Source organism: Drosophila tropicalis, unplaced genomic scaffold (genome assembly GCF_018151085.1).
Source record: "Drosophila tropicalis isolate 14030-0801.00 unplaced genomic scaffold, ASM1815108v1 contig_845, whole genome shotgun sequence".
In the NCBI taxonomy this organism is placed as follows: domain Eukaryota; kingdom Metazoa; phylum Arthropoda; class Insecta; order Diptera; family Drosophilidae; genus Drosophila; species Drosophila tropicalis.
The window spans coordinates 5,168,390-5,195,002 of record NW_027173338.1 but is presented as its reverse complement, the minus strand read 5'-3'; the positions used below and the strand labels follow the sequence as shown (position 1 = coordinate 5,195,002).

At 35.1% G+C, this 26,613-nt stretch overlaps 4 protein-coding genes across 17 annotated transcripts; 2 read left to right on the top strand and 2 right to left on the bottom strand.

The window, feature by feature from the left end:
* Positions 1-414: 414 nt before the first annotated feature.
* Shaw (Shaker cognate w) lies at positions 415-15,183 on the bottom strand. 14 transcript variants are annotated; one of them, XM_068295302.1, is made up of 10 exons: positions 14,754-15,183; positions 9,600-9,635; positions 9,260-9,542; positions 8,866-9,101; positions 8,660-8,777; positions 8,400-8,594; positions 8,118-8,336; positions 6,710-7,319; positions 6,506-6,640; positions 415-1,382 (listed from the first exon to the last, which is right to left on the bottom strand). In XM_068295302.1, the coding sequence occupies exons 4-10, from the start codon at positions 9,096-9,098 to the stop codon at positions 1,006-1,008; spliced, it is 1,887 nt and encodes a 628-aa protein (XP_068151403.1). In that variant the 5' UTR covers positions 9,099-9,101; positions 9,260-9,542; positions 9,600-9,635; positions 14,754-15,183; the 3' UTR covers positions 415-1,005. The 14 variants fall into 14 exon arrangements, 8 of the variants coding, with proteins under 8 accessions (XP_068151403.1, XP_068151404.1, XP_068151398.1 ...); XM_068295303.1 differs by having other exon boundaries at positions 8,866-9,076; positions 9,260-9,635; XR_011033077.1 differs by lacking the exons at positions 9,260-9,542; positions 9,600-9,635; positions 14,754-15,183 and adding exons at positions 3,514-3,772; positions 4,273-4,576 and having other exon boundaries at positions 1,243-1,364; positions 8,866-9,238.
* A 1,343-nt stretch (positions 15,184-16,526) lies between these two features.
* On the bottom strand, positions 16,527-19,675 carry LOC137580346 (glycerophosphocholine phosphodiesterase GPCPD1). The gene is made up of 4 exons (XM_068294344.1): positions 19,348-19,675; positions 17,340-19,287; positions 17,118-17,264; positions 16,527-16,983 (listed from the first exon to the last, which is right to left on the bottom strand). Exons 2-4 carry the CDS (start codon positions 19,275-19,277, stop codon positions 16,864-16,866), a joined length of 2,205 nt encoding a protein of 734 aa, XP_068150445.1. The 5' UTR covers positions 19,278-19,287; positions 19,348-19,675; the 3' UTR covers positions 16,527-16,863.
* Positions 19,676-20,113: 438 nt separating this feature from the next.
* cutlet (chromosome transmission fidelity protein 18 homolog) lies at positions 20,114-24,698 on the top strand. The gene is made up of 11 exons (XM_068295362.1): positions 20,114-20,960; positions 21,017-21,599; positions 21,655-22,000; positions 22,072-22,174; positions 22,240-22,385; positions 22,444-22,678; positions 23,068-23,243; positions 23,471-23,604; positions 23,666-23,892; positions 24,314-24,377; positions 24,438-24,698. Exons 1-11 carry the CDS (start codon positions 20,151-20,153, stop codon positions 24,536-24,538), a joined length of 2,925 nt encoding a protein of 974 aa, XP_068151463.1. The 5' UTR covers positions 20,114-20,150; the 3' UTR covers positions 24,539-24,698.
* Positions 24,699-25,396: 698 nt separating this feature from the next.
* LOC137581180 (mambaquaretin-6) lies at positions 25,397-26,418 on the top strand. The gene is made up of 2 exons (XM_068295363.1): positions 25,397-25,563; positions 25,622-26,418. The coding sequence occupies exons 1-2, from the start codon at positions 25,467-25,469 to the stop codon at positions 25,831-25,833; spliced, it is 309 nt and encodes a 102-aa protein (XP_068151464.1). The 5' UTR covers positions 25,397-25,466; the 3' UTR covers positions 25,834-26,418.
* The last annotated feature ends 195 nt before the right edge of the window (positions 26,419-26,613 follow it).

Here is a 26,613-nt window from a genome sequence, read left to right as displayed (position 1 = left end):
TAAAAATCAGTACCGAAAACTCTAAAAATTATTTGTGTACCGGTAGCTAAATCGTTTGTTATTAACCGAAACGCAAAGGACTTCAACTGTATATGGACATATGTATATGTATAAGTACCGAAACCCATGACAATTTACATCCCATACAGCTTACTGAAAGTCTTAAATAACCGATATAATAATGGATTGATAAAAAAAGTTTTCATTAGTTTTATATACAACTTGAACAACCGAAATAAACCTATTTGGTTTATCAATCGTCCTAATTTAAATGGGTTTAACTAACCGATACAAATTTCATTGGTGTTTTTAAATTTAAACTTTTTATGAATTTGAGTGTGAATAACCGATGTGAACGTAGAAAATTTAGGCCTAAACGGCTTTTGGAATATATCCAGGAAACCGAAATTACTCTTTTTCCGTAAGTATTAGTGTAATATTTTATTTTAGATGTTACTGCTTGAATAACCGATATGACCATTATTGTTGTCGTCGTTTCGGTTAGTTAACTAAACAATGTGCTGTCTGTCTTGGCTGATATAATTTCATCCCAAGTCACTTTTTGTGAACTTTTCCTGTTTGGTTATCTAGTCTAGTCATTTACCTTCTAGTCTCTTTTCATTAGTGTCCAACTATTTATGTTCTCCATGGTCCCTGTTTGTTATATTCTCTTTATTCTTAACCTATTCATGTTAACTATTTTGCAGACAACTCATTCTTGGGCAAAATCTACAGACAGTTCTATTTGTTAGCATCATCCATGGTTACTTTTGCTATTTGGTTATTCCTTTTTCCTGTTTTAATTTCAAGTTAAACTGAATCTGATATGAGGAAAAAGCATCTACTTTGCCATCATCATCATCGTCATATCTAAATAACTGAACAATTTGATATACATATATTATGTAATACGTATGTATGCCAAGTTTATGAATAGATATCGATTAAATATTGCTTAATGTTGAGAATCAGGCTCAAAATAATGTCGTTGAATGTCGGTCGGATCTACAGAAAAGCCTTTTTGCTGGATTCCAGTGTGGTGCTAGTTGTGGCACTGCCATTATCCTTACCCAAGCTGGCTGTGGTGGAGACGGCTATGCTCGGTACTGTAATAGGTGGACATGGTGGCGGTATAACCGGAGCGGATGTGGTCACTGCGGTCACAGCAGCCGCAGCGGCAGCAGCAGCTGCGGCAGCTCCGGCACCCGCCACAGTTCCTCCGCCCATTGTTGCTGGCGGCTGAGGTGTTGCAGCCAGGTGTGTGGGAAATCTGGGCTGAAATGTTGGCTTACCCATGGCCAGAGCTGGATTTAGATCTAACATTGTCCTGGGACTCATCGCTACAATGCTGGCACCCAAGGGACCTGTGAAAAGTTGAGCAACTATTTGTGTTTAGGCCAAAAAATTTTCAAATTTTCGTTTTGCATTTGGTATTGATTTTTGGTTTCATAGAAAAATTGAAGGGATAGTAGCCAGAAGAAACAAAGTGTAGAGAGCAAGAGAGTAAGAGAAATATATATAGAGAGAAAGAGAGAGAGAGAAAGAAAAGAAAAAACAATGAAATTCTGATTAAAAATTTTGTTAACAAATTGGCAAAAGCATAAAATTATTTTATCGAATTCAACTTGGGTAGAAAGGATATAAGTTCATATGCAACGTTGAATTTATTTTAGTGTTTGGCATTTCATATTAAGTTAGTTTTCTTTTGGTTTTTTTCTTTTCTATTTTGTTGTATTTCATACTTAATTAATACAGGGTGCACATTTGTTTACTACACAAACAACGTTCAATTGTACATATACACAACAACACACATACACATATACATACACAACACTCATGTCAAGTGGTAAGAGTTCAAACATTTGCTTAAGGGTCAACATGCAGCATGCTTCAACTTTCAAACAAAACTATAATGGGTTTGGTTGTTTCGGGATATACTCCATTCATTAAAATTCCAAAAATATATTATTGTAAGTATATAATTTCGTTCGGCAAACCAGGCTGGAGGGTTAGAGGGTGTGAAGGTTTTCCATTGTTACAAGGAGGGCTACAAACTAGATTTTTGAGAAAAAAAAAAACGATTGGGGCTGGGATGTAATTTAGTTTCTTTCCATAACCATCTACTCTTGCAGAAGTCATTAGAACCAATTATAGATTCAAATCAGAAAATTATTGGAATGATCATTTTGAAAATCAGAAAAACTGCTGGTAATTTAAGATCTCTATATATAAAAACAAAGGAATCTGTCTTCAGTAAAAAAAGTCCAGAAAGAAATCAAAGATAAAACTTTCCTTTTCATTGATAATTAATTTTAAACAAATTTTAAAAACTTGATTAGACATTCACCTGTTAAGGTATAACAATTCGGTATAACAATTCGGAAAAAAATAAAGTTTTTTTAAAAGTTCCCATAATAATTATAAAAACTTTCCTTAAATCGTATCTTAATTCGACAATTTCAGAAATTTCAATAGAAATATTATACAATATTGTAAATTCTTTCCATTTGTCACATTTTATATGTGAACATTTGAGAAAAGGCAGAAATGAGGTAGAGGTGAGTCTCGATATCGATCAATTTTGAGATCTTCGAATATATTTTTAAAACACATTCACGATACGGAATTCTAGCAGTTCCGTAAGACTTTCGTATTGTTAAACGAATTGTTAACATTACATTTAAAGGACTCCATTTTATTACTATATACGTATATTATCAAATTTAATATACAAATATTTTAACAAAATTATTTAGGTTTTAAGGAAGAGAACCACAAAATTTATTAAAATTTGGTCAGACTTTAAAGAAAAGTGAAAATTATGACGCCTATGTCACTTAATAATAAACCTATTAGAACAAAAATCAAATATTTATTCCAAAATATGGAAAATGTCGGTTGATTTTGTGGACACGCATAAAATATAAATTATCTCTCGGAACATTAAATATGGGAAACTTAACTTTATTTTAGATATTTTAAAATGGATAGCTTTTCACAGTGTTGTTCTAGAATTTGAATATTTCATTGACTTTAGTAGTTTCTAATGCAATCAATCCATTACTAAGTAAGAGTATATATGTATATATCTATTTAGCGATCTATCCATTTGTTGTTCTTTTCTATATACTATATATATTTTTCGAAAACATTCTTTTTTTTTAACATTAAGCAAACTGCAAGAGTAAACAAATATTCGGTTTACCGAAATTAAGAGGATTTTGAATATTATTTTGGGTATTTTTATTTTTTTGTTGTTGTTGGATGCTAAAGGTAGCTAACACCTATTCTACAAAGAGACATAGAGACTTATAGAGATTTATAGAGTGAGAGAGAGAGAGAGAGAGAGAGTAAGAGAAAGATTGTAAAAGGGAGAGGGGTGAGGGTTGGTTGTGAAGAGCGGGAGCAATTTCATATTAAACGGGGGTCTAGTTAGAAAATATTTTATAATAAATAGATAGATAGTTATAACTCTATATATATTAGATTTATGTAGATAAACCAACACACCCGCCCAGCTTTTGTTTGTATCCGTGAGGTATTTGGTTTTGCATAGCTGAGAGCATGATTAGATGAGGATATATTATAACTGAGTTTCGATTTTTGATTTCGATTTTTGATTTTTGTTTTTTTGTCATTTATATATGTTTGATTTTTTGGTTTTTTTTTTTCTCATTTTGGTGCTGTGTTTTGTTCAGTTTTATTATTTTTACTGTTAAACAAATTACAAAATTTCTGTTTTGTCTTTAGTCGAAACTGAAGGCCATATCTGAAATACAAAAGTTCAACAAGATAAAACAAAGTTGATTTTTGAATTATGTAAATACTTTTCAACAAAAAATAAAGTAAATGTATATGTAGAATACAAAGATATGTATACATATATATATAATACGCACACACGCACACCCACACACACAAATATATAGCAGAGAGATAGATAGATAGATAGAGGAGTATACAGGATAATAGATATTTTTTTTTTATATATGTAAATATATAATTAAATATACTTGTATATTTATATATATATATAGGTAAATATGGAACGAACGAGCCAGAACTGAAGAAGTAGAAGAACAACACTGAATGATATCAATATATATTTTAGATAATATATATATAATTATATAGATAGAGAGAGAGAGAGTAGAAAACACGTAGAAATTACAATTATATATAGCAGATTGTAGATAGCACATAGCACTTGTCCTTGATTCGTATTGTATGTATGTAGTATATAGTATCCAGCTTTGGTTTATTGCGTACCCACTCGATCCGTTGGCTGTTCCAGTATCCTAGATTTTCAATTATCTCATTATTTGTTCAAAAATTTTGTATCTCAATTTTGGTTTTCGTTTCTTTTCTCTGGGTTTGGTTTAAAAAATTTGCTTTCGTTTCGTTTTGTGGGACGTTTCGGTTGGGTTGGGGGATTTCGGGGAAGGCGTTTATTCTTCTTCTTCTCGCTGGTGGTTGCTGTTGCTGTTGTTGTTGTAGTTGAGAGGTCGTTGGCTTTAAAGCAGCCTGCTCTTTTTGCCATCTCGCGGTTTGCCAATCATTGTTGTATATTCATCTATTTACATAAGATTTATAAGGGAGGAGTTGTTTGATGTTTTTTTTTTTGTTTTTGGTTTCTTTTTCATTTTTTTTTTTTTTCTTTGTACACAACATTATTGGAAAATAAAATAATTGAAACATATCTCGCAATCAAATGAAATTAAAATTACATTTATATAGTGTATAAAATATGTATAAATATAAATATATTTAGAGTCTTGTATCTTGATATTATAAAAATATTGCATATAATTGTATATATAATTATATAAGATAAGACCCCATGGGCTTGATGACTTGAATATACAATAAATGCTCCATTGAAGGATCTTTGAATAGTCATCGCGTTACGATCATAAGAAAATGAACAAAATTTAATCAGTTGATGAAAAAACGGCTTTGATTATGAAAAAATGGATGAAATCAAGTGACGAGCAGAGTTCTAAAACTTATAATTAAATGCTTTTAAAATATTCATTGAGACCAGTTTTAAAAAAATGTTATTTTAAAAAGAAAATCTGGATTAAAACTGTTTTTAGTTAAGTTCCAATACAAATTTTATTTCGGTGAAGTTTTTTGAAGTAAAATGACAATTCTGAATTAATCTCTTGAATTTAATTCTGTACTTTTTCTTGAAGTTAGGAACTTACAGCTTACAAGTGCGAGTTCAAACACCGACGTAGGTGGAGTTTCCCCCCGATGCATCGCGATGAAGCAATACTGAAAGGTAGTTTCGTCGGGGATAATGAAAACGATTGAGGATAACGAATATATACCCTTGTGGCATTTAATGTTGTGACATTATTTCAAAAATATTGACTATTAATAGAATCATCAATTTGCAAGACGATGAAACTTTGGGAATATTGACTTGGTGTTATCTCTATTGAAAAGGCAAAATCTTTTGTTACTTTGTTATAGAATTATTAGAAAGTTAGTTAGAAAGTTAGCTTTTTAGCTATTCGAAGAGTAACAAAATCGTTCAATTATCTATTATTTTTGGAAAATATTCAAGTAACGGCTAAAATTCTTTAAAAAAAAAGTTGATTTTAAACGCTTATTTTTGAAAACATTGAAGATTAATAATTCATAATGTTAAATCATATTTATTTGTTATTTACTTTGACGATTTAAAAAAGAAATATGTCATTCATTTATTTATTGACCGTAACCAAGTATTTAGCAACTTTAACCATAACGCCATGAACATTACCACGCTTGAAGATTGAAAAACTTAATTTTATAGTAATAAAAACCATATTAAAACTTTCTGGGTAAAGCGTTTGTCAAGAATTCTTCGCGTTATGCTTGAAAAAGATAAAGTATTTGGTAAGAAAAACTATTTAAACAATATATAAATAATGCATTTGCCAATCTTAAAATTTTGACAACAATTACAAGTACCTAATTGAGTTTTGTTGCTGATCTGTACTCTGCTCGTTCAATGATTGGACTGGGAATATAATGGGAATAGCGTCAAATGAAAGCTAAGCCTGACTTATGATATATGAGATAGATGGATGAACTATGATAGAGATAAAAAAGCCGTTTTGATTTTGGTAGTTTAAGTAATTACAAGTAAGTACATATATACACGTACATGGAATGACATATGTATGTATGCAATTCATGTTGTTGAATGCTTTTTGGGAGGTAAAAGTAAAGGCCAAAAAATAGGAATGGTAAGAAGCTTGATTCTTTCGTTATGACGCCTTACAACAAAATAATGGCTATAAGTGATAAACAAAATATTTGCTTTATTTTCGGGCGGGGGGTGTTAAAACCTTTTTTGTTTTCGAACTTCAAGTGCAGCTGTGCGAGCTGAGAGCGGTTAAGAACTTAGTTTTTGGCAGTGCCGTTTGTTCCTTTTTTTTTGTTTTTGGTGGAATCGAAAGCACGCATTTTTGTTGTGATCTTGAACAGATTTAGTTACAAAAAAACTCACCTGATTTGGGACTGACCAGATCCTTGGTTTTGTTATTCATGCGACGTGGCCCACCAGTACCACCGGAGCCCATGGGTCCGGAATGTGGTCCTGAACCAGGAGTTCCACAACCACTGACCCCACCACCAGGAGCACCTGTTAAGGGTATTGGAATTTGGTCAATTGTCTGGATTTCATTTTGAAATTGCTTTTGGTTTCACGTACGCTCACCTGGCAAACGCGGCGGTCGCGGCTGTTCAACGGGAAGCACTCGTCTCCGCTTCTTTGGCAGCTTCGCTCGAGCTTGCGTATGCGAATAATACATGGCAAAATTACTAACAATAACGGGAACTGGCAGTGCAATGGTTAGCACACCGGCTAGAGCGCACAATGCTCCGACAAACATGCCAATATAGGTTTTTGGCGCCATATCACCATAGCCGACAGTGGTCATTGTGACCAGAGCCCACCACAGACCCAATGGTATGCTATTGAAATCGTTATGTGGATTCGGTTGTATGCGTTCCGCATAGTATACCAAACTGGCGAAAATCACAATGCCCAGAACTAGGAAAAATACCAATAGGGTTAATTCCTTGGCCGATGCACGGAACGTCTGGATTAAAATCTTTAGGCCGGACGAATGGCGAGTTAACTTGAATAGTCGCATAATACGTATTATCGAGAAGAACTCCAATATATCGGCGTTCTCCAAATGCGAACCAAATCGCTGAAGCACTAGATCGATATAAAAACTAAGCGTTGCTATATAATCGATGATGTTAACAGATGACTTGATGAATTCACATTTATTTGGTGATGAGATAAAGCGAACCTACAACAATATATAGAGAAATATAGATTAGTAAGTTTTATAAAGAGTTTCAAAGAACTAACAAAGAAATTATACGAATCGGAGAAAAGATTCAAAAACTTGGTATTAAGAAAGTATTACAGATCAATGAAAAGGAATACACTGAATAAATCATACAAAAATTATAATACTTTTACATATAGTTAAGGAGAAGCTAGAAGCTACCAGGATAAAGGATAAAAGACAAGAAACATAAGAGAGCAAAGGATAATAACTCAGTGAAGAAAGGAGAAAGTGTATTTTGAAAGTAATTAAAAGAAAGATATGAAATAATAAAAATCAATTAGAGTTAAAAACTCTATGAAAACAAGTAACAAAAGTTGTAATAGAAGAAAGAAAATAAGGATTAAAAGACTCTCTCCATTCCTTCTTAAGACTTTTTGCGGGTTTGTTATTGACTTTGAAACTTGAATTTCAATTTACAGTAATGAAAAGCTGCAGAGACTCAAATAGACCCAATAAAAGCAAGAAATAAACAGAAAACCTTCTGGATTTGTTGGCACAATACTTTAAGGTTCAATTTAGTTTCAATAAGACACCAAGAAGTAGTAAAGAAAGAGTCTTTTGGGACGCTGAGAGACTTGGAATTCTCAATCGTTTAGCAATGAAAAAATGAGTTACCCAACCGATAAGTTAAAAACAATTTGGTAAGAAATTAAAAAAAACGTCTATGAAGTGAAAGAAAGAGTATCTTTATACTAAAAATAATCGTAGCTAGAGAAACGAAAGATTACTATCCCAGGTTTGTATATAACTTACCAATATCTCAAATGTAAACCAGGCATTGCACACGCATTCGATATAAAAGAATGCAATGTGGGCATTTGTTTCGACTTTTTCCAATACCCAGGCCGAGCTACCATTGGCTGTTTTAACGGTTATATTATGGACAATCGGTACACGCATATCGGGATGGGTTTTCAAGCAAAATGATAAAATTGAAATGCATATAAAGAATACCGAAACAACGCCAATGGTCTGTAAAAATAGACACCAATATGTCAATTAGTAAGAAATTGGAATTTGCCAAATCCAACTTACTTTGGCGGCATTGGAACTATATGGCTCATCGAATAGTGACCAAATGCGAGGCTTCATTTCCTGCCACCAGGATATAGTGCCTTTATAATAGTCTTCTTCGAAACCAAATTTTCTAGCCAATTCCTCTTCGGACGGTTTTTCTGTATCCAGATCCAAACGATCCAACACAGCTAAAGTTTCCTGGGTGTCGCGATGCTAGAAAAGATCAAGAAATTGTCATTAGAATTACCATTCAAGAAATGTAATTTATATTGACTCACCTGTGTGTAGGTCATCCAACAACAGGGCTCCACCTGATTTGAGTCTAGACCCCAAAATTCTAATTCCTCTTCAAACAGCGGACCACAAACATCTGTGGGATAGTGCAGTTTGCCAGTTCTAAGCAAACAAAAAAAAAAAACAAAAAACAAATGTGAAGTGAAAAAAATTCTATAAATACTTTATATTAAAGGTTTTCTGATCTTACCTGTAATAGTTGAGCACCTGTGCAAATACACCCGGATGCCGATCAAAGAAATACTCATTCAATATTGGATCATAATTGGCCAAAGCTTCTGTTAGACGCGATAAGCGCGTTGCTGGGATCTTTTTTAATGTGGCCTTATATGTCTCATGTCGTATTCCGCCAACATTGAGAACCACCCGATTCTCCGAGTCCATATTGATCAGATTCATGGCTGCATGCGCATAATGTTGCATTTTCTTAGGTATATAAGTCATGATCATAAAGTTTAACCAAAAACTAAACAAATGAACTTATTGTGTCGTTTGGTAAGTGTAAGTGTGTGTGTGTGTTCACTACTATTATCTACGGTACTTCGTGTGAGTGTTGTCGTGTTTAATAGTTTTTTTAGTCCAACCTGTATGATATTTTTCGCTTTCCTTTTCCACTTTAATTTTTGTTAATTTCTTTGTGTGTGCCCTTATTTGGTTTCCTTTTTTCTATGGTTATATTTCTCTGTGTTTTCTAAGGCACACGCAAATGTCGTTCACTAACTCGCCCACTTGCCCACTCGCCCGCTCGCTTCCTGCTGCTCACTCGGCGGCTCGTCACTCGTCACTCGGTACTTTGTCAATTTTCACGCATCAACAATTCGTTTCTCTTTTCACTATACTCCGGTATAACCAAGGCATAATTCTATGCTGAAGGAATGGTAAGCTAAGGACTTCCTGCTTCTGCGGGTGTTGATGATTACTCACTAGCTTGGGATTGGGGGATTGGACGACAACATGGCGCTGTAAAACGAGAGAGAGAGACAGAGAAAACATTTAACATTTATTTCATTTGTTTTTGTTTTTTTGCAACTTTTAAAATGTTTACAAAAGTATTCACACATATATGTATGTACATATGTATATGGGACACTTTATTTACATAAATTGAATATTTCACAACATAAATATTCATGAATATTTATATAACCCACTTGCAGTGTTGATTCCAAACAATTAACGTAATTATGATTGCTCTATAAATACGTTGATAAGTTGCATGAACTTCGCGTACCACAAGAGGAATTAAAGCAAATGATTCTCATACGAGAGTACAGTGAATATTATGATATGATGCATCCTTTTACTTAATCTTGCTTATCGGTACAGGATCTCCTTTTTAAGGCGTTTTCTGCAATCAGGTTTAATCAATCAAGTCTTCATTTTTTGATCAGAACATCCCCAAAAATATTTCCTAGATCCTTCCGTCTGTGCTTCTTAGTTAATCCTTTATTTCTTAGAGGCCCAATCCAATACAAATCTAATAGTTTCTCTCTCCATTAGCCCTTTTTTTTAAAGGCCAATGACCTTAGTAGCTTTTAATACTCCCAAAAGTAAAAGAAAATCTTCTTGAATAACATGTATGACTATAATTTTAAATACTTTTTTAAATCATCTCTTGCTCAGCCTTCCTATACCTTAAACAGAATTCATATGAAAAAGTCGCTTTAAGATTTAATTACTGCACTTAATCCTTTCACTTTGCTCCTTTACTTCGGAAGTCCAGCCGCTGAGTCAATGCAAATTTAAAATCCTTTAAGTGCTTCCAAAAAAGAAAATATTTTAAAACCATTAAAAGGGTCTTTCTTTACTATGTCACATACGTATCATTACCCTTCATTTTCTTTACTCTTCCGTTCGTTAAAAAAAATATATGTATGTATAAGCATAAAGCGAGTGGCTTTGTAGATATAATCGTAATAATCCGGAAAGTATCCTCAGATAAGTCAGTTTTCTAAAGAATTTAAGGCCACTTTAAAACACTTTTTATATTTAAGTGTGAAAGGATTAAAATAAACACATATTAAAACAGAATAGGCATATTTCAAATATTTCTAATTAAAAAGTTATTTCAGTGCATTTATCTAAAATAATCTTTTTAACGACTAAATAAATTTAAACGATAAACAAATTTTAACAAACATTTTCGATTAATCACATCATTTATAATAATCCAAACACATGTTTAGTCGATTAGACCATTAATTTTTATATATTTAAACTTTTTAGCAATTTGATTAATGTTAAATTGTTCCGATTCATCTCATTATAATTCCTATGACCTTGGCAATGTTTTATGTGAATAGATTTGTATATATACATATATGTACACAAATCCTTCATCCATCTAAATCAATATTTATGTATACAATTCATTAACATATTCCATATTTTTTATATCATTTCAGGTGAGTTCTTTTCGCACACTCTCAATTTATGACAAGAACAACAAATAATAACAATTGCTAAAGGTAGGAAAAACACCAAATTGTTTATGAGATTTATTATGGGATATCGAATTTGAGTTTTCTTTCTGGAATGAGTCAATGTATTTCTTTTTTAGTTTTTATGTATGCATTTGTTTGTTTGTGGTTTCTTTTGCTATTGTTTTTTTTTTTCTCGTTTTTGTGATGACTCGGTAAAATGATTTTTAGAATTTTAAATCATCATATTCATTTGAATTGACCCATTAGCAGCTCGTGAATCGCATCCTACAAGATCTTTTCTATGCCATAGATATAACGTCATGGAAAACCAAAATAAAATGTCTATTCTACCGAAATGTAACAGCTGTTCTAGTCAGGGCATCGATTTTGAGATACCCTTTGGATTTATATAAGAAAGAAAGGTTCGTTATAACAAATAGGTAGCAAATGGGATTGTTTATCTTAAGCTATTCCAAATGGGCTTAAGAATTGCATATTAATTTTCTCTTTTATGGTTAAGCTACTTCTTTTCACTGGTTCAAAGTTCGAAATGAAAGTAGCTTAAATTAACTGCCAAAAATGAAGACATCTTCTGAGTAGTTTGTATGGCAATTACTTTAATGTCGCTCAAATTTGAGTTCATAACTTAAAGTTATTAATTTTAAGTATACTGATTAACAACCGAAGAAGCAAAGACAATTGCTGCACATTTCGAACCAAGAGGGATAAGTTACTTAACATAATAAGTACAAGACTTTTCTTAAGGGAAACATGGACAATATTTTCATCTACTCAGATGGTCAGATAAATTGAAAAGACAATTACAGTATAACGATATTTCTTAAAAACATTTTCACAATTTCATTACACCCATTTTAGTATAATTACTGGGTATTCAAAGAGAATGCTAGAAATCGCCCTCATATTCTGTGATTTGCACCAAAAGCCAAATATTTGTTCTTAAACAATATTTAGTTTTGGCGCTGCATTTTGTTTACTCTCACTCACTCACTCACTCACACACACACACACGGATAGAGATACAACCGAGCCAAACTGAACCACCTACCCATCGACCCACCAAACGACCAACCATACGAAATGTTGTCCAACTGTCTGTCAGTCTGTTTCATTCTTCTTCTGTCTGGATGTCCCTCTAACTGTCTGTCTGTCTGTCTATCTTGTAGTATGTGTTTTTACGTTTCGTTTGGCTTTCGGATTTTTCAATTTTTTTTTTTTTTTTTTGTTTATTCTGAAGGCGACCGGCGGCGTCGGCGGCCAAATTCTCTCCTCCAAAGAAAAAAAAAAACATTTCTCCTCCAAAAATTGGAGGCAATAAAAATCGAAAAACATAAGGCTTTTTGGCTTTTGCTTTATAAACAAAACAAACAATTTACAAAAGCGAAAACAGGAAAAAACGAAGAAGAAGAAGATGATGATGATGATGATGACCCCACGCTGGGGGGGCAAAAAGCTCCCCTTATTCATATCGTCCATACTCGACCCTAACCCTCCCCCATGCCCTCCCTATCCCACCAAGACTACAATTAATACCTAATAATTATGTTACACACACACACTTTTCCAACCATTTCCATTTCATATTTTTAGGATAAATAAATTCTCAAGTACAGATACGTTTAATGTATTATTTTTTTTTAATTGTAGTCTTTCAAATTCCAAGTATTTTTAGATTCTAAATTATTCACCTTTAATGAACGGAAAAAACTTCAAAAAAAGAACCTAAAAATGTTTTAATAGCACATGCACTTGAAGAAAATCTAACATAAAATCAAAAAAATTGTCTGTTTTGATATAATTATATGTAGATACATATACATACATATATTCGTTTTTAAGAGGTTGGCTCAACAAGTACAAGTTTAATGCACTTAAGTTAGAATGTTTCAACCAAATCTATAGTTTATTAAAAAGAAATTTAGGGTGTTCCAAGTTATTCTACTAGATGGTATTAATTAATTTGCTACTACTGACATTATCAGATTCTGAAAAGTTCTTAATGAATATTTCGCTTTAAAAGCACGAAATATTTTACAAAGTACTTGAGAAATAAGGATGAAATTGTGATCAAGCAACTTTCGTATAGTGAAAGACTAATGTTTTTGTAAATCATCTGAATAGATCTGTATATTATAGAGTTGACTTATTATAGTCTAAGTTGTATACATTTCATCCAATGAGTCCTAATATTTCATTATAGCCTTTCCAATATATTGTTTATGTTACAAAGACATCTGTTTTATTTTTGGATTAAGTAGCCTTTCAGGAAAAGAGGTTTTTTTTGGGTTCAATAGTAGAATAAATACTCGATGTAGGTCGAATACATAACATTTTGACCACAAAATAACTTAAATCTTCCCTTAACTATAGATTTACTTTTAGCTAAGCCCTAACTGTAGCCACAGTAGAATTGGGCGATGAATTGGGACATGTTGCCCCCTAAAGTATGCAAAGGGTTGATAAATTATGTATAGTTTTTAACAAATTTGAAAGTTTTCATGTTTTTTTTTAAGCATTGTGTGCCTAGTGAATGATTTCTTGACCCCAAATCTTTTCAAATTTCTTTGTATGTTTCAAAAAGCTAACTTTTGAAATAATTATTGCATACTTTTGGTGTGACTAAAACGTTTTTTACGAAAGTAAGCTTGAAAATTTTTCTGTGGATAACCTAGTCCAACCTTTATATATCAGACTTAAAATTTTTTACCCTACAATTATTTGTCCGTTATCTACACTGATCAAAAAAGATTTTGCCCATGGGTTAGTACTTTAATCGTTTATAATTCCGAACTATCTCACATTAACTGTTTCAAAATGAATCTCTTTAAATTATAGTCTTAATCTACTTTAAATTTCATTAATTACTGTTCCCACTGCCAACCGGCGTTCTGGTGTGTTTCTTCCAGTGTAGGTATATATTTAAAATGAGTTTTTCTTTTTTTTATATACCGAAATTTCCTTTTTGTGTTTTTTTTTTTTGTTTCTTACCCTCACCGCTTAACGAAAAAAAGCATATCCTGAGCTTCTACACACGCAATTACTCGTAAGGAGAAGTTGTTTTTTTTTTTGTCGTTGTGGAAGAGCATTAAGGGGGCAATAGGGGTTGATGCGGGGGCGGTTTTTGGTGGGGGGTTTGGTAGGAGGTGTGTTCGGGCAGTAGGTCAGGAGTGTTTGTAAGTGCGGCCTGACTTGGTAAAACGGCTCTGTTTCTTTGCTCTCTCTCGCTCTTTCATGCTCTTGTTGTGGGCATGAAGTTGGCTGGCCTCAGTTAACTTGGCGTGTACATGACACTCACACACACACACACACACCTACAAACAGGATACACACACACACACACACATGCACACTCGTAGTAGTACTTTATGCAGAGAGGTGAAGAAGGATATACACGTGTGGAGGAGGCGCACGCATCGATTTTTTGCCGTTTTTTAGTATAACATAAAACTTTCTTATTGTTTTTAGTTTTCGATGAATTTCATTTTTTTTTTTTGTTATTTGAAAATTTCCAAAAAAAAAAATGTTCCTTCTTTGTTATAGATACACACACACACACACGCACACACATATATATACACATAAATGTCCACTTGCATTGCATGGACTCTTGATGATTTTGGTGCCGCCTTCTCACCTATTTGTCGCTTCGTTTTTGATTTCTGCGCTCTCGTCCTACCAAAAACATAGTTTTTCCTTTCCTTTCTTTCCTTCTTCGACTCAAGAAAACAACAAATTGAAACAAAAAGGAAAACTGAAGAATTTCAAACAACCGACAACCGTATATCTCTCAATCGAACCACTTAAAAATCGCTTTGCTATCACATTAACATAATAGGAGGGAAAAAATAACAAAATAAAAAAAAAAAATAATAATAAAAAACCGAAACGTTCTTCCTCGTTTCCCGCTCTCTCTGTCTCTCTCCTTTCCTCCTTATTTTTAGTTTTGTTTCGTCGACAGTTCCACTTTGCTGCTGGTGTGTTTTTTCTTTTATTTTTTCACTTTTTTTTTTTTTTGTTGTTGCCGAACTATTTAGTTTCTTTTGACTCTTTCCGAAATGCTCCGATCCGTTCGATGCGATTTAGCAAACTGAAGAAAACCAGCCAAAAAACAAAAAAAAAAAACACACAATTTTTCGCTCTGTTTTGAAGGAATGGCTGGCTGAGGTTGGTGGTTCGTGTGGATTTGAAATGTGGTGCATGCGCGTTCCAAAAGTTTTTCTCTTTACGTTATGGCGCCAAAATGCAACACTGCGTATGCGTAATATTTGAAACAAAAAACACTTATCCAAGCAGCATGCCAAGTAGATAGCTAAATTTTAACGATGAAATTTTAAATACTGCAAATATTCTTTAGAATTAAATGTAGTTTTCAGAAAGAGAACGAATTTCCATATGAAAAAGTATAATCTGGTGCTTTTTCTTTATAGAATGATGTGTTGCCTATCGTTGGAAAGCTACATCTTTATATACTTACTACAATTTTTATGCTACATTTTGCTTATTTCATAACTTTCTACATAATTGTCGAAGATATTATGAAGAACAGATTGAGATAGGAAGGAAGGAAACAGGCATAAATAAAATCAAACAAAAACAGGGAATTCAAAAAACGCAAATATATTGCAAAAAATATTAAAAAAAAAACTATAAAGATACTCTCAAATATTGTTGTTATCTGAATCAAAATATATTTTACCTTTTAAAATAACCAACAGTTCTAGAAATATAACTACTTAGTTAAATCTTTAAAGAGGTTTAGAGAGGTCTTAAGAGGTTGACTCCAGAAAGTTTTTTTTTTTCAAATTTGTGCGGGGTATTGCAAAACTAGACAGAAGTTTCCAATGCCATAAGATATTAATGCTGGATCAGCGTGAGAAGTCGGGACGATATAGCCATGTTCCAAACCCTCTATTTTTTCATTTTATTACTTAATTTAGACAAAGTTAGTATATTTGCCATTTATATAAAAATTGTTGCTAAGAGTTATCTTAATTTGAGATACATTTCACTCTCTTTTATTTAAAGGCAATTTCAAACACTTTCAATTAATCATTAAATTGATAAATGAATCGGGTTTCGTTTAAAACAAATAACCAAATAATTGCTTATAAATCCCATTTGTTTCGACTTTGAAGTTTAATTTTGCTTCCATTTACCCTCTTCCTTATTTAATTGCCATTGATTAGATTTAATTTTTAAAAAATTAACTCCTTTTGGGCCCACTGTTATTTGATTTTACTCAATTCCAAATAAGTTAGTATTTTATATATATAATATTTATATTTTTCTTTAAATAATAAAACTAATCATTTTATTCAAGTTTAATATTTCCATTTGTATAAAGTATATATAAAAAAAAAAAAACCTTTCCATTTCTTGTATTCTTTTTCATTGAAAATATTTGCAGTTGTAGAGTATATATGTAAACACTTTGTTTTGTTTTTCTTTTGGGAACGTAAAAATTGAAGTATAGAGAAATAATAAAAAAAACAAAAAATAGGAAAAATTAAGCACAGATTATTTTTTTTTAAGATATAGAGCTAAAGCCAGACTTTGCTCCGATTTCTTCAGATTTGGTTCAGCAGGCCTTATAGTAAGTAAAATTTAAAAGAAATGCAAATTTTGCTAGATGATTTACAGATGCGCCTAAGATGTATGTTTGTAGAAATGTATATAGATTAAATTGATTTGATAAGTTAATCCATCTAAGGTTAAGTTAGTAGGAGGAAGAAAACGTCCATGGGTTAAGCCTGTTGTTCCTCACTACCATTTGCCGAGGTATGCCAGACATGTCCCGTTTCCAGAGCCTGCAGTTTGAGCAGCTCCTTTTGACTGTCCTTGGCTTGCAAATGAAAGACACTTTGCTAAAAGAAATAACAATAATATATAGAGCAAGGATAACCAAAAGTTCCTGAAACACTGCGACTTGGCATGAAATTAATTGAAATTTGCTTACAAATGAATGAGTCCTATGGATTTGAAATATTTTCCTACTTACCTTCACCTCCTTGCTGGTTAATACATCCATTTTGTCATATATAATGGCATGTAGACCCAATTCCTTTAACAATTTGATGGTGTCTTTGGAATTGTTGTCGTCGCCCCAGCAGAATAAGACGAGGCCACGCTCTTTGGCCAGATTCACCTGGAAACGTGGGTGGGTTTGACCACAGTTGAGGGGTTTTTTGTTTTTAGGTGTGAGCTAAGGGGTTCATTTTACCTGGCTGGGATCACGCAGCAAATCCTCCGTATGCGCCACAATTCCCAGCAGTTGCATGGCCACTGCATGCCATACAGCCAGCTCCATGGAATTTCCACGCGGATCCATATATTGCTCATATTTCGTTGTCGTGCCAAGGGTGAGAAACATGACAGGATAACGATTTTGCTTAAACCGCAACATTGTACATATATCCGGATCGAAACATGACAAAACAATGCGTCGTGTGCCAGCTTTACGCATCACGACATCCAATATACAATCGATATAAAGATTACGATCCACGACATGTTCGAATTCCTCTTCCATGCGGCCATCTTGCAAACGTTGTGACCATTTGATTTCGATATTGAAACCCACATGAATGTCCAGAGCATCCATAACATCAGCCAATTGGGGAAATGGCTGATGCTCCACCATATCATCGTTGTGAAAGGAGCGTGTTTCCCGCGATAGACCCTCGGCGGTGTGATAGACTTTCAGTTTCTTTAACTGTTCCAGGGATAACTCTCGCATGGGCAATGCCAGAAAGTCATGTTCCTGCATGCTGCACTTGGATTTAAGTGAAACATAGATCATGAAATCATGATAGACCACCGGAACTAGATCTTTGCTCAATTGTACATCGAATTCCACCATATCGGCACCATGTTCGGCGGCATTTTTCAATGAAGTGATGGTATTCTCTCTAATAACCGCATCCTTGGCCTTAAAGCTTGTGCCCGAACCGCGGTGACCCACATCCAGGCCTGTCCATTTGTTATTCCAATAGCGTGAGTAGCTTACACTCATGTCCATTAGATTAGAGGCAGTGGCAGAGGGTTTAACTATCAGATAACCCAAGCGCATCATACCCAAGGGTCGATGACCCTTGGCACAGGTAATGGGCAACTCCAGATTACCCTCGGAACGTTTCATCAAATTGGGCAAGACATAATGATAACCCACATGCAGGGGAGGGCCATCCTCTTTGGCCACACGCGAACTATAAGTATATAGATCGATCAGGTAGGCGGTATTTTCCAAATCATTGACAGTCAAATGAAATATAACCAAATCCTTGGGACCACAAAGTGATCCAAATTGCTCTTGCTGACGTAGAGTACATTCGTCTGGGCTCAAGGTAACAACCTCGCTAAAGGCACTGCCATTATCACCATTGCCGCCGTTCAAGGTCTCCTTAGTATCATGGGTATCGTTCGAGAGGGAATCCTCTAGCGTTGAGATATCGCCGTTATTACCATGACTGGGTATTCTTAGATTCATGGGTGTGACCTTGACATGGACATGACGACGTTTCATACGCTGCTTCCAAGTGAAGGGAGCATAGAAGAATTTCAGTTGCACCAAAGTTTCCTTGGTTAACCAGCCTCGATCTACTTTGTGCTGACCATTAAATGAACCAAAGATATCAATATTATTCGCTTTCGGATCATCTAATTCCTGAATAAGGCGGGGCTTCAAATGCGTTTCCCAGCGACGAATAAATAAATCACCCGTCGATGAATCCACTGTACAGATCATATAACGAAATTCTGTCGAGCAATGTCTGGGTATATAAACATCAGCTGACCATAGATTGTTTTCGGCCTCCTCCTCCTCCTCCTCGTCCACGTCGTCTTCGACGTGAGCCTCGTTGTCAGCGTATAGCTTTTCCTCTTTATTTTTGGTTTCACTTGTATCGTCTTTCTGCATTAGAGCTGCTCCCGCATGCTGCCAATTGCCCAAGGATTCACAACTGCCGACAATGGCCAATTGTTCATTTGGAGCCAACTCGTCGTGCATTAAAACCCGAAATGTCCATAAACGATTTGTCGTAATATCACCAAATATACGTGGTCCCTTGGCAGTACTACGATTGGGTCCACCTGCTCCTGAGAGAGCTGGAGCCGCCATGGCCGCCTCCTCATCCTCGTAGTCATTCCAACTACTTTGCATTTTGAGTTTCCTGTTCGAAATAAAAAAATAAAAGCTAAAGTTCAACTTCTTATGAATAAATTTAGCTTACCTGAGAAAAAGATTTGAATTTCTTGACGAGGTTTGTCCACTTCAATTGTTTATTCGCTGTGTTGGCTATTTTTTTGCCCACCTCCTTTCCTTTTATTTTCTTTCGTTTTTTTTTTTGGCCAATGAACAAACAGCTGTTCGGCCTTCTTCTCGGCAAGCGAGATGTGTCAAGCTCTCTCCATGGACATAATGATATAATTTTTGTTGTGTGGGGCAGTGGGCAGGAGTTTTCTTTGTGTTGCACAAACTTAGATAAGCAGCAATGTTTAAAGTTAATATATAAATTTCTTGAGATTTTTGTTGCCGTTTTAAATGCAGCCAAGTGGCAACACTATACTATAGAGATGGGCAACGTAAAACATCGTGACACGTCGTCAATGTGTTTGTTAAAATTTGAGGGAATTTAAGATATGATTAAGTAATAGTTAAGTCAATTAATCAATATATTATTTCAAAAACTAACAGTAGATGAATGGTATTACCTCTGCCAGTTAACTTAAGTGATTTATAAAGTTTATGTGAAAAGTTATTTGAAAATTTAAAACAAGTACGTCAATCTTGATATAATTAACCATCTTCTAAAAACGAATTCAATATTACCCAGCTAATAATATTGAATTATTTATGTGAAAATGTTGTCCTATTTTAAATTCCGATAAAAATAACGCGCAAAAATTAGTTATCGGTATGGCGTTGCCATACTGTTTTTGGTTTGCTGAACTGGTCACCCTGAATCGCAGCTGATGTTGTTTAAATTGGCGGGAAATACAATTGTGTGTTGTGGTTTTCATTAAATTGTTTACAATGGACCAATATCCCGACGAAAATGAGGAATTCGAATTGCAGTATCAAGATGAGCTGGAGATGATGGATGATTTTGATAATGACGATGGACCTAGTACATCTCATCAAGCGGCGGTCAAGGCAAAAGCTGTAGTTGGATCCACTCCCACTGTTGCCCGTTTGAGTAAGACCACCTTGAACTCTCCTCAATTGTCGCAAATCACATTTGGATCGACTCAGAGTCAGATTGAGAATGGAGCTGATGGCGGCGGAGGACCTGTTAACCGTCGTCTATTTGGCACACCAAAAGTACCGGGGATTGGACGTGGCTGTTCCACTCCGTTTCAACGGATGCCAGCTATTGAAGAATCAGAATTGGCTGCAGAAAAACTGCAAGAAGAGGATCTGCGGCCGACAAACAAAAGACGCCTAGAGCGGGATCTCTTTGGTGATATTGATGATCTATTCCATGAGTCCTACGAGGATCCGCTGGTAAAAAAAGCACGCACCGAGGAGCAGCGAGATCAGCAGGCCATTGAAAAGATTTTGGAGTTGCGCAGGAAAATGCGAGAGACCAGCAAAACGGTGCGCCACGATGAGATTAGTCGATTAAAGTCTTTGCATGATTTCAAAATGAGAAACTTGTCCTATCAAATACCAAATTGGCCATTTTTGCCCATACAACGCAGCGATTTGGAAAGAATCTATGTGAGATTTCATTCGGAGGACTATGAGCAGAGACAATTGGATTTAATAGGAGCACGTCAGAACACAACGGGCAGTCTTCTGGGTGACAGCAAGGAGCAAGTTTGGCGCGAGGCCAATGAAATGGTGAGTCCAAACGGAAGTTGCCAAATTGATCTCAAAGATTTCTCATTTTTCTTTAGGTTCTTCGTCGTTTGGCTCCACCCACCCAAGCACCAGCTGTTGTAGTAGAAACTATCGACTCCTCCTCCTCCTCAACAGGTGGCCTGTGGGTAGACAAATATAAGCCTAGGAAATATATAGATCTCCTCTCCGACGAGATGACCAATCGCAGTCTTTTATATTGGCTTAAAATGTGGGATAAAGTTGTATTTGGCAAAGTCTTTCATTCCAAGCAGGAACAAGAACAACAAATGGCAGGAGGTTCAGGCTCTGGAGCAGCAGCTCAGCTGAATAGCTTCAATAAACGAACAGGAAAATTTGAATCGAATGGCGGTTGGCGGCAACGCAAAGCACGTCAGGCTCTCAACACAAATGTCGACGATTTGGGACGACCCATGCAAAAGGTGGCCCTGCTATGCGGTCCTCCTGGTCTTGGAAAGACCACTCTGGCCCACACTATTGCCCGACATGCTGGCTACAATGTCAGAGAAATAAATGCCTCCGATGATCGTAGTCCAGATGCCTTTAAACTGGCCTTGGAGAATGGTACTCAAATGTCATCGGTTTTGAATGAGGATAAGCGACCCAACTGCATTGTTTTGGGTAAGCAAGTACTCTGTCTGATGGGGTTTCCTTTGTAAACTTACCTTTCTTTCAGATGAAATTGATGGAGCGCCACGCCAATCAATTGAATATTTGGTTAAATTCGTTAGCGATGGCATTTACAGTAAGGTCAAGGCGAAAGGGTCGAAACCAGAGCATAATGTCCTTCGTCGTCCCATCATATGCATTTGCAATGATGTCTATGATCCTGCCCTGCGTCCCTTGCGACAAATTGCCTTTGTTGTACAATTTCCACCCATCGATTCAGCTCGTTTGGCCGAAAGATTGATTCAAGTGGCCAAGAAGGAGAAAATGAAAACGGATTTCGGTTCACTCATTGCTCTGGCCGAGAAATCGGGCAATGATGTTAGAAGTTGTATATCCTCCATGCAGTTTTTTAAGTAAGTGGCAAGTGGCAAGTGGCAAATGAAATTGAACCAATTTTAATTTGTTTTGTTTTTTCATTTTCAAGCGCTCAAAAACATTGTCTAACTCTGCAGGATGTTTTAAATAATAATCTAGGGCAAAAGGATCGTCATCAGGGTCTGTTTGATGTGTGGGGTGCCATTTTTCGAGTATGTCGACTTCAGTTGAAACAATCGACAAGTATTTAATATGGAAACTTCTAATCCTTTGACAGATTCAACGTCCCAAAAAACAATTGGCTGCCTCTAGTAATTCTCAAAATGGCGATGAACCAGCCGAGGTTATATTGACAAATATGTCTGTGCCCACACGTGTACAAAATGTCCTGACTGTGGTGCACTCCTGTGGAGATTTTGAACGGTAGGACAATAAGCATCTTGCGTTTGGTTAGTTGTTTACAGTTTTCTCACCTTTACAGTCTTACCCAAGGAGTCTATGAGAATTACTTGCAACAGAAAATGCCCGATCCAAATTTCAATGGAGTCTGTGAGGCTCTTCAATGGTTTTGTTTTCAGGATCTCGTACAAAATCAAATCAATCGACAACAGAACTATTCGGTATATCCATATCTACAACATGGTTTCGTTATGTGGCATTTACTCTTTGCCACTTTGGCCTGGCCGAAAATTGGATTCCCCATGCGAGGTTTCGAGGTATGTCTTCTCAGGGTTTGCCATTCGTTTGCCCGTTTCCTTTTGAGTTGAGTTTGTGGCTCGCTCATGTATTATGCACAGCATCATTAGCTGAAGCAAACATTCCTCGTGAGTGTGTGTGTGTGTGTGTGTGTGTGTGTAGGGGGTGGCAAGAGAAGAAAAAAAACTGCGAGTGCATAATCAACACAATCAAGTTGAATGTAATTTCTTGTCCATTATGTGCCTCAAATGCAATCACAAGATTAATGAGACTTCTGCCATGGACTTATCCAAGTACTTGTTAATGTTGTTTACCCAAAACGGGGGTAATATACGCTTCTCGCTCAATTCATTTTGTCGTGCATAGCTTTTATGACATTTATCTCCCCCTTCATTTTGTATTCGAACAGTTTCAACAGAAGACACAGAATCAACGTAATATATATCAAGCCTTTCGCAAAGGTGTCAGCTCCACATCTTTGGGTGTGGGACAGGGAAATGTTCTACTACTAGATACGGTGCCGATGCTAAAACGCATATTATCACCACAATTGCGTTCAGTGGCCGTTCAGTTGCTATCGCCCAAGTAAGTTTCTCAAATAAGATTATTCTAAGCATACTTTCTTCGATATGAACGATTTGTTAGTAAGTATATTAATTCTAATTATAAATGAAATCAGTTAAAAAATCGAAAGTGGCAAATATTTTACAATTAAACACAGAGTTAAACGACTTAACGGATTGATTTAAACTTCCAAATGGTCGTAATCCACACAATTATATAAATTGCAAATAAATGATCCATATTTCCAGAGAACAATACGATTTACGTCACACGATAGAAGTTATGGTTGACTTGGGCTTAACATTTATGCAAGTCAAATCTGCCGAAGGTCATTATGTATTCCAAACAGAACCAGATCTCGATGCGTTGGCCAATTTTCCAGGTAAAATAATTGTTAATTTTTTTTTATGCAAAATGTTTTTACATTTTTTTTTTTCCATCAGGTTCACTTGGCTTGACTTTACCCTATTTTAGTCGACAATTGATAGCACGTGAAGTGGATTTGGAACGCATACGGCGAGCTGCACCCAAGGGCAATGGCAAAGCGGTGGAAAACACAACAAAGAAGAAACCAACTCAGACCACCTCACCGCGACTACCGAATCATTTGCAAACATTGAAACCGAAACAAATTTCCAGCAATAAACCAAATGCAACCGCTAAGCAGCAGGTACATCATATAGAGGTTTAAGGATCGTAGGAAAATTTGCATGTCTTGCATTTACTTAGCAGCAATTTGCTTGCAAATTTTTAAATTATCCTACTCTAAAACAAAAGAATGGGAAACAAAAGCTATTGCCTCCATTTTGTGGCTTGAGTTGCTTTACTCACCAATTTCTCCAATTGTTCGTGGCCAACGAAATCCTAGCCAAGCTAATAACCCATAAGGGGATTCAGTTGGCATTGCCATTGCTTCCATTTTGTTCTCTTTAGCCTGTCGCCGGGTCATAATGTGGCATTAGGGCTAAAGCAACATTTATTGCCCATCTTAAGTGAAAGCGACACAACTTTTAGCTTTTGTTTTATGCTTTGGTCTTAGGTTTTCGGTTCGTCCTCATTCTCTCTATTTGCCTCTTCATATATATTTTCAGCTCACTAAAGACTTCTTTGGACGCATTACTCATAAGTCATCGGCAATATCAGCCACAGAAGAACGTAAGTTATTTAATAGAAAACCTGTAAAAATAATAACTTTTAATTTGTTTATTGTTTTAGGCAAAACTGATGCAATTGTTAAAAGTCCTATTTGGTATCGCTATAAAGAAGGTTTCAACAATGCTGTACGCAAGGATGTTCATCTCAATGAATTGCTCTGAGAGTAATTAAGTTTGTATCTTAGTTAGAGATCTTGTATAATATTGTTTTTAAAATTGTTTATTCATAGGCTTTAATCGAAGCTATTAATTTAATGAAAAGTATCTGCAGATATAGGAAATTCTTTTTAAAAGATATATCTACATCGATTTTAAACCGAAATTGATTTTATTTTTGTCAATTATGAGTATTCGCTTGTGAGTTAGTGAACAAATTTGAACAACTTCTTTCTGTGAGTGAAAAAACTGAACAAAAATTTGTTTTTTTTCTTGACTTAGTCACTTGTTCACTCAGTAACTCACTGAATCACTTGTTCGTTGACTCACTGCATCAGTTTTTCGTTTAAATTGAGTAAATTTAATACTTTTAGCACTACAAATTCTACTTCCTGATTCCAGATTTTCTTAAAGACATTTTTTGTGTTTGTATTCCATACCAATTTTTTTCGAGTCTCTTAAGGTATGAAATCTAAAGCGTATTAAGGAATAACTAAAGACTCTGTTTAAGAGTAATCGTCGATTCCGGCATGTATGTATATTATACATATGTATAAGACGCGCTTCTCTTATCACTATTGTTTTGTTTTGGGGGTCTTATCAGCGACTCATCAAGTCATTCTATATAGACTACTTTGTATGAATTATTTTGCTAAGAACATCTGGTTAATGCCTTGTATTTCTCTCTTGTTTTTATTGTTTTTTTTTTTTTTTTGGGTAAGTGTGCGTTGTGGAAAAGTCTCTCTCTCTCTTTCTCTCCCTCTCTTGTTCTCCCGGATTAAGCTCTCGCTTATCTTATCTCTGTATATTTTGCTGTAAGGCTGAGTAGAAAAGTGTTTGTGTTTTTTCCTCGCTGATATTTTTGATCTCAGTTGACTAACAGCTAGGAGGAGTTTAGTACGAACACGAGTAGCTATTTAAATACAGATTCCAAATGTCTCAGCTCAAGCCTTTCTTGTTTTTGTTCTTGTTGTTGCTGTGCGCCAGCCTCCTTGAGTCGCGTTTTCTGTCCAGTCTGCCAATCATACCAAGTGAGTAATAAATTCATCTAAAAAGCCTTGAATTTCAAATTTCATTTGTGTCTTCTAGATATTTGCCATCAACCTCCGCCACGATCGACGGGAATATGTACTGTGGAATTCGAAGGTTACTATTATGATTCGGCAACATTGGATTGCCAAATGTATACGATTGGCGGTTGTCGTCTTACCCCGGGCCAAAGCTTTGGCAGTCTCCAGAATTGTGTGGAGACATGTGTCCATGGTCTGCGACGGAATCAGGATTTATATGTGAACGAATGAGTGAACGAATGTGAAATAAATAACGACTCAGTGTCTGAAACCACAAAAAAATAAGAAAAAATTCAACAAAAAACCTTGTTCAACTACGACTAATTTACTTATCTGTCTTTAATAATCTCAGTTTTTGTTGCTAACCTGTGACGTAATTTCAGCATTTGAGCTTTGAAATGGATGTGTGTGTGTGTGTGTAGTGTGGCATGTTCTGAGGCCGCCGCCAAGTTGCTGATATACAATATTTGCGTCAGCCTTTTTATATACCCTTCTTTTTCTTATTTTGGAAATGGGGTTCTTTGATTATTCTAAGCTTCTGATCCTATAATAATTATAAGCAAGTGCATAAAGTTTCTTTTAAAAGAACTTCGATATTATATATTATCCAAAATGCTCTACCTAATCGAAATATTTACCCCTTGAAAACTCCATGAAAACTACACAACTTTAAGGTCAAGAAAAAAATTAAACTTTCAAAGACTTGAAAAATTAAATTCCATTATAATCCACCTAAATTTGAAACATAAAATGTCTCCAAATTCAAATTCATCGTAAATAAAAAAGGTTTGGAACGGGTTTTGTTTATAAAATTAATGTTAAACAAGTTTTTGTTTTAAATCTAGACAAGTAAAAAGTCTCCAAAGGGTTTTACTACTTTCTTCATATTTTATAAACTTCATACTATAAAGTCTCCATCACTGAAGTAAAAGATATTTCACCGATGTCGATGATAATTTCGGGTAAATTCGGGCTGGGTGAAATATTTCGGGACATCATTCCATATTTTTC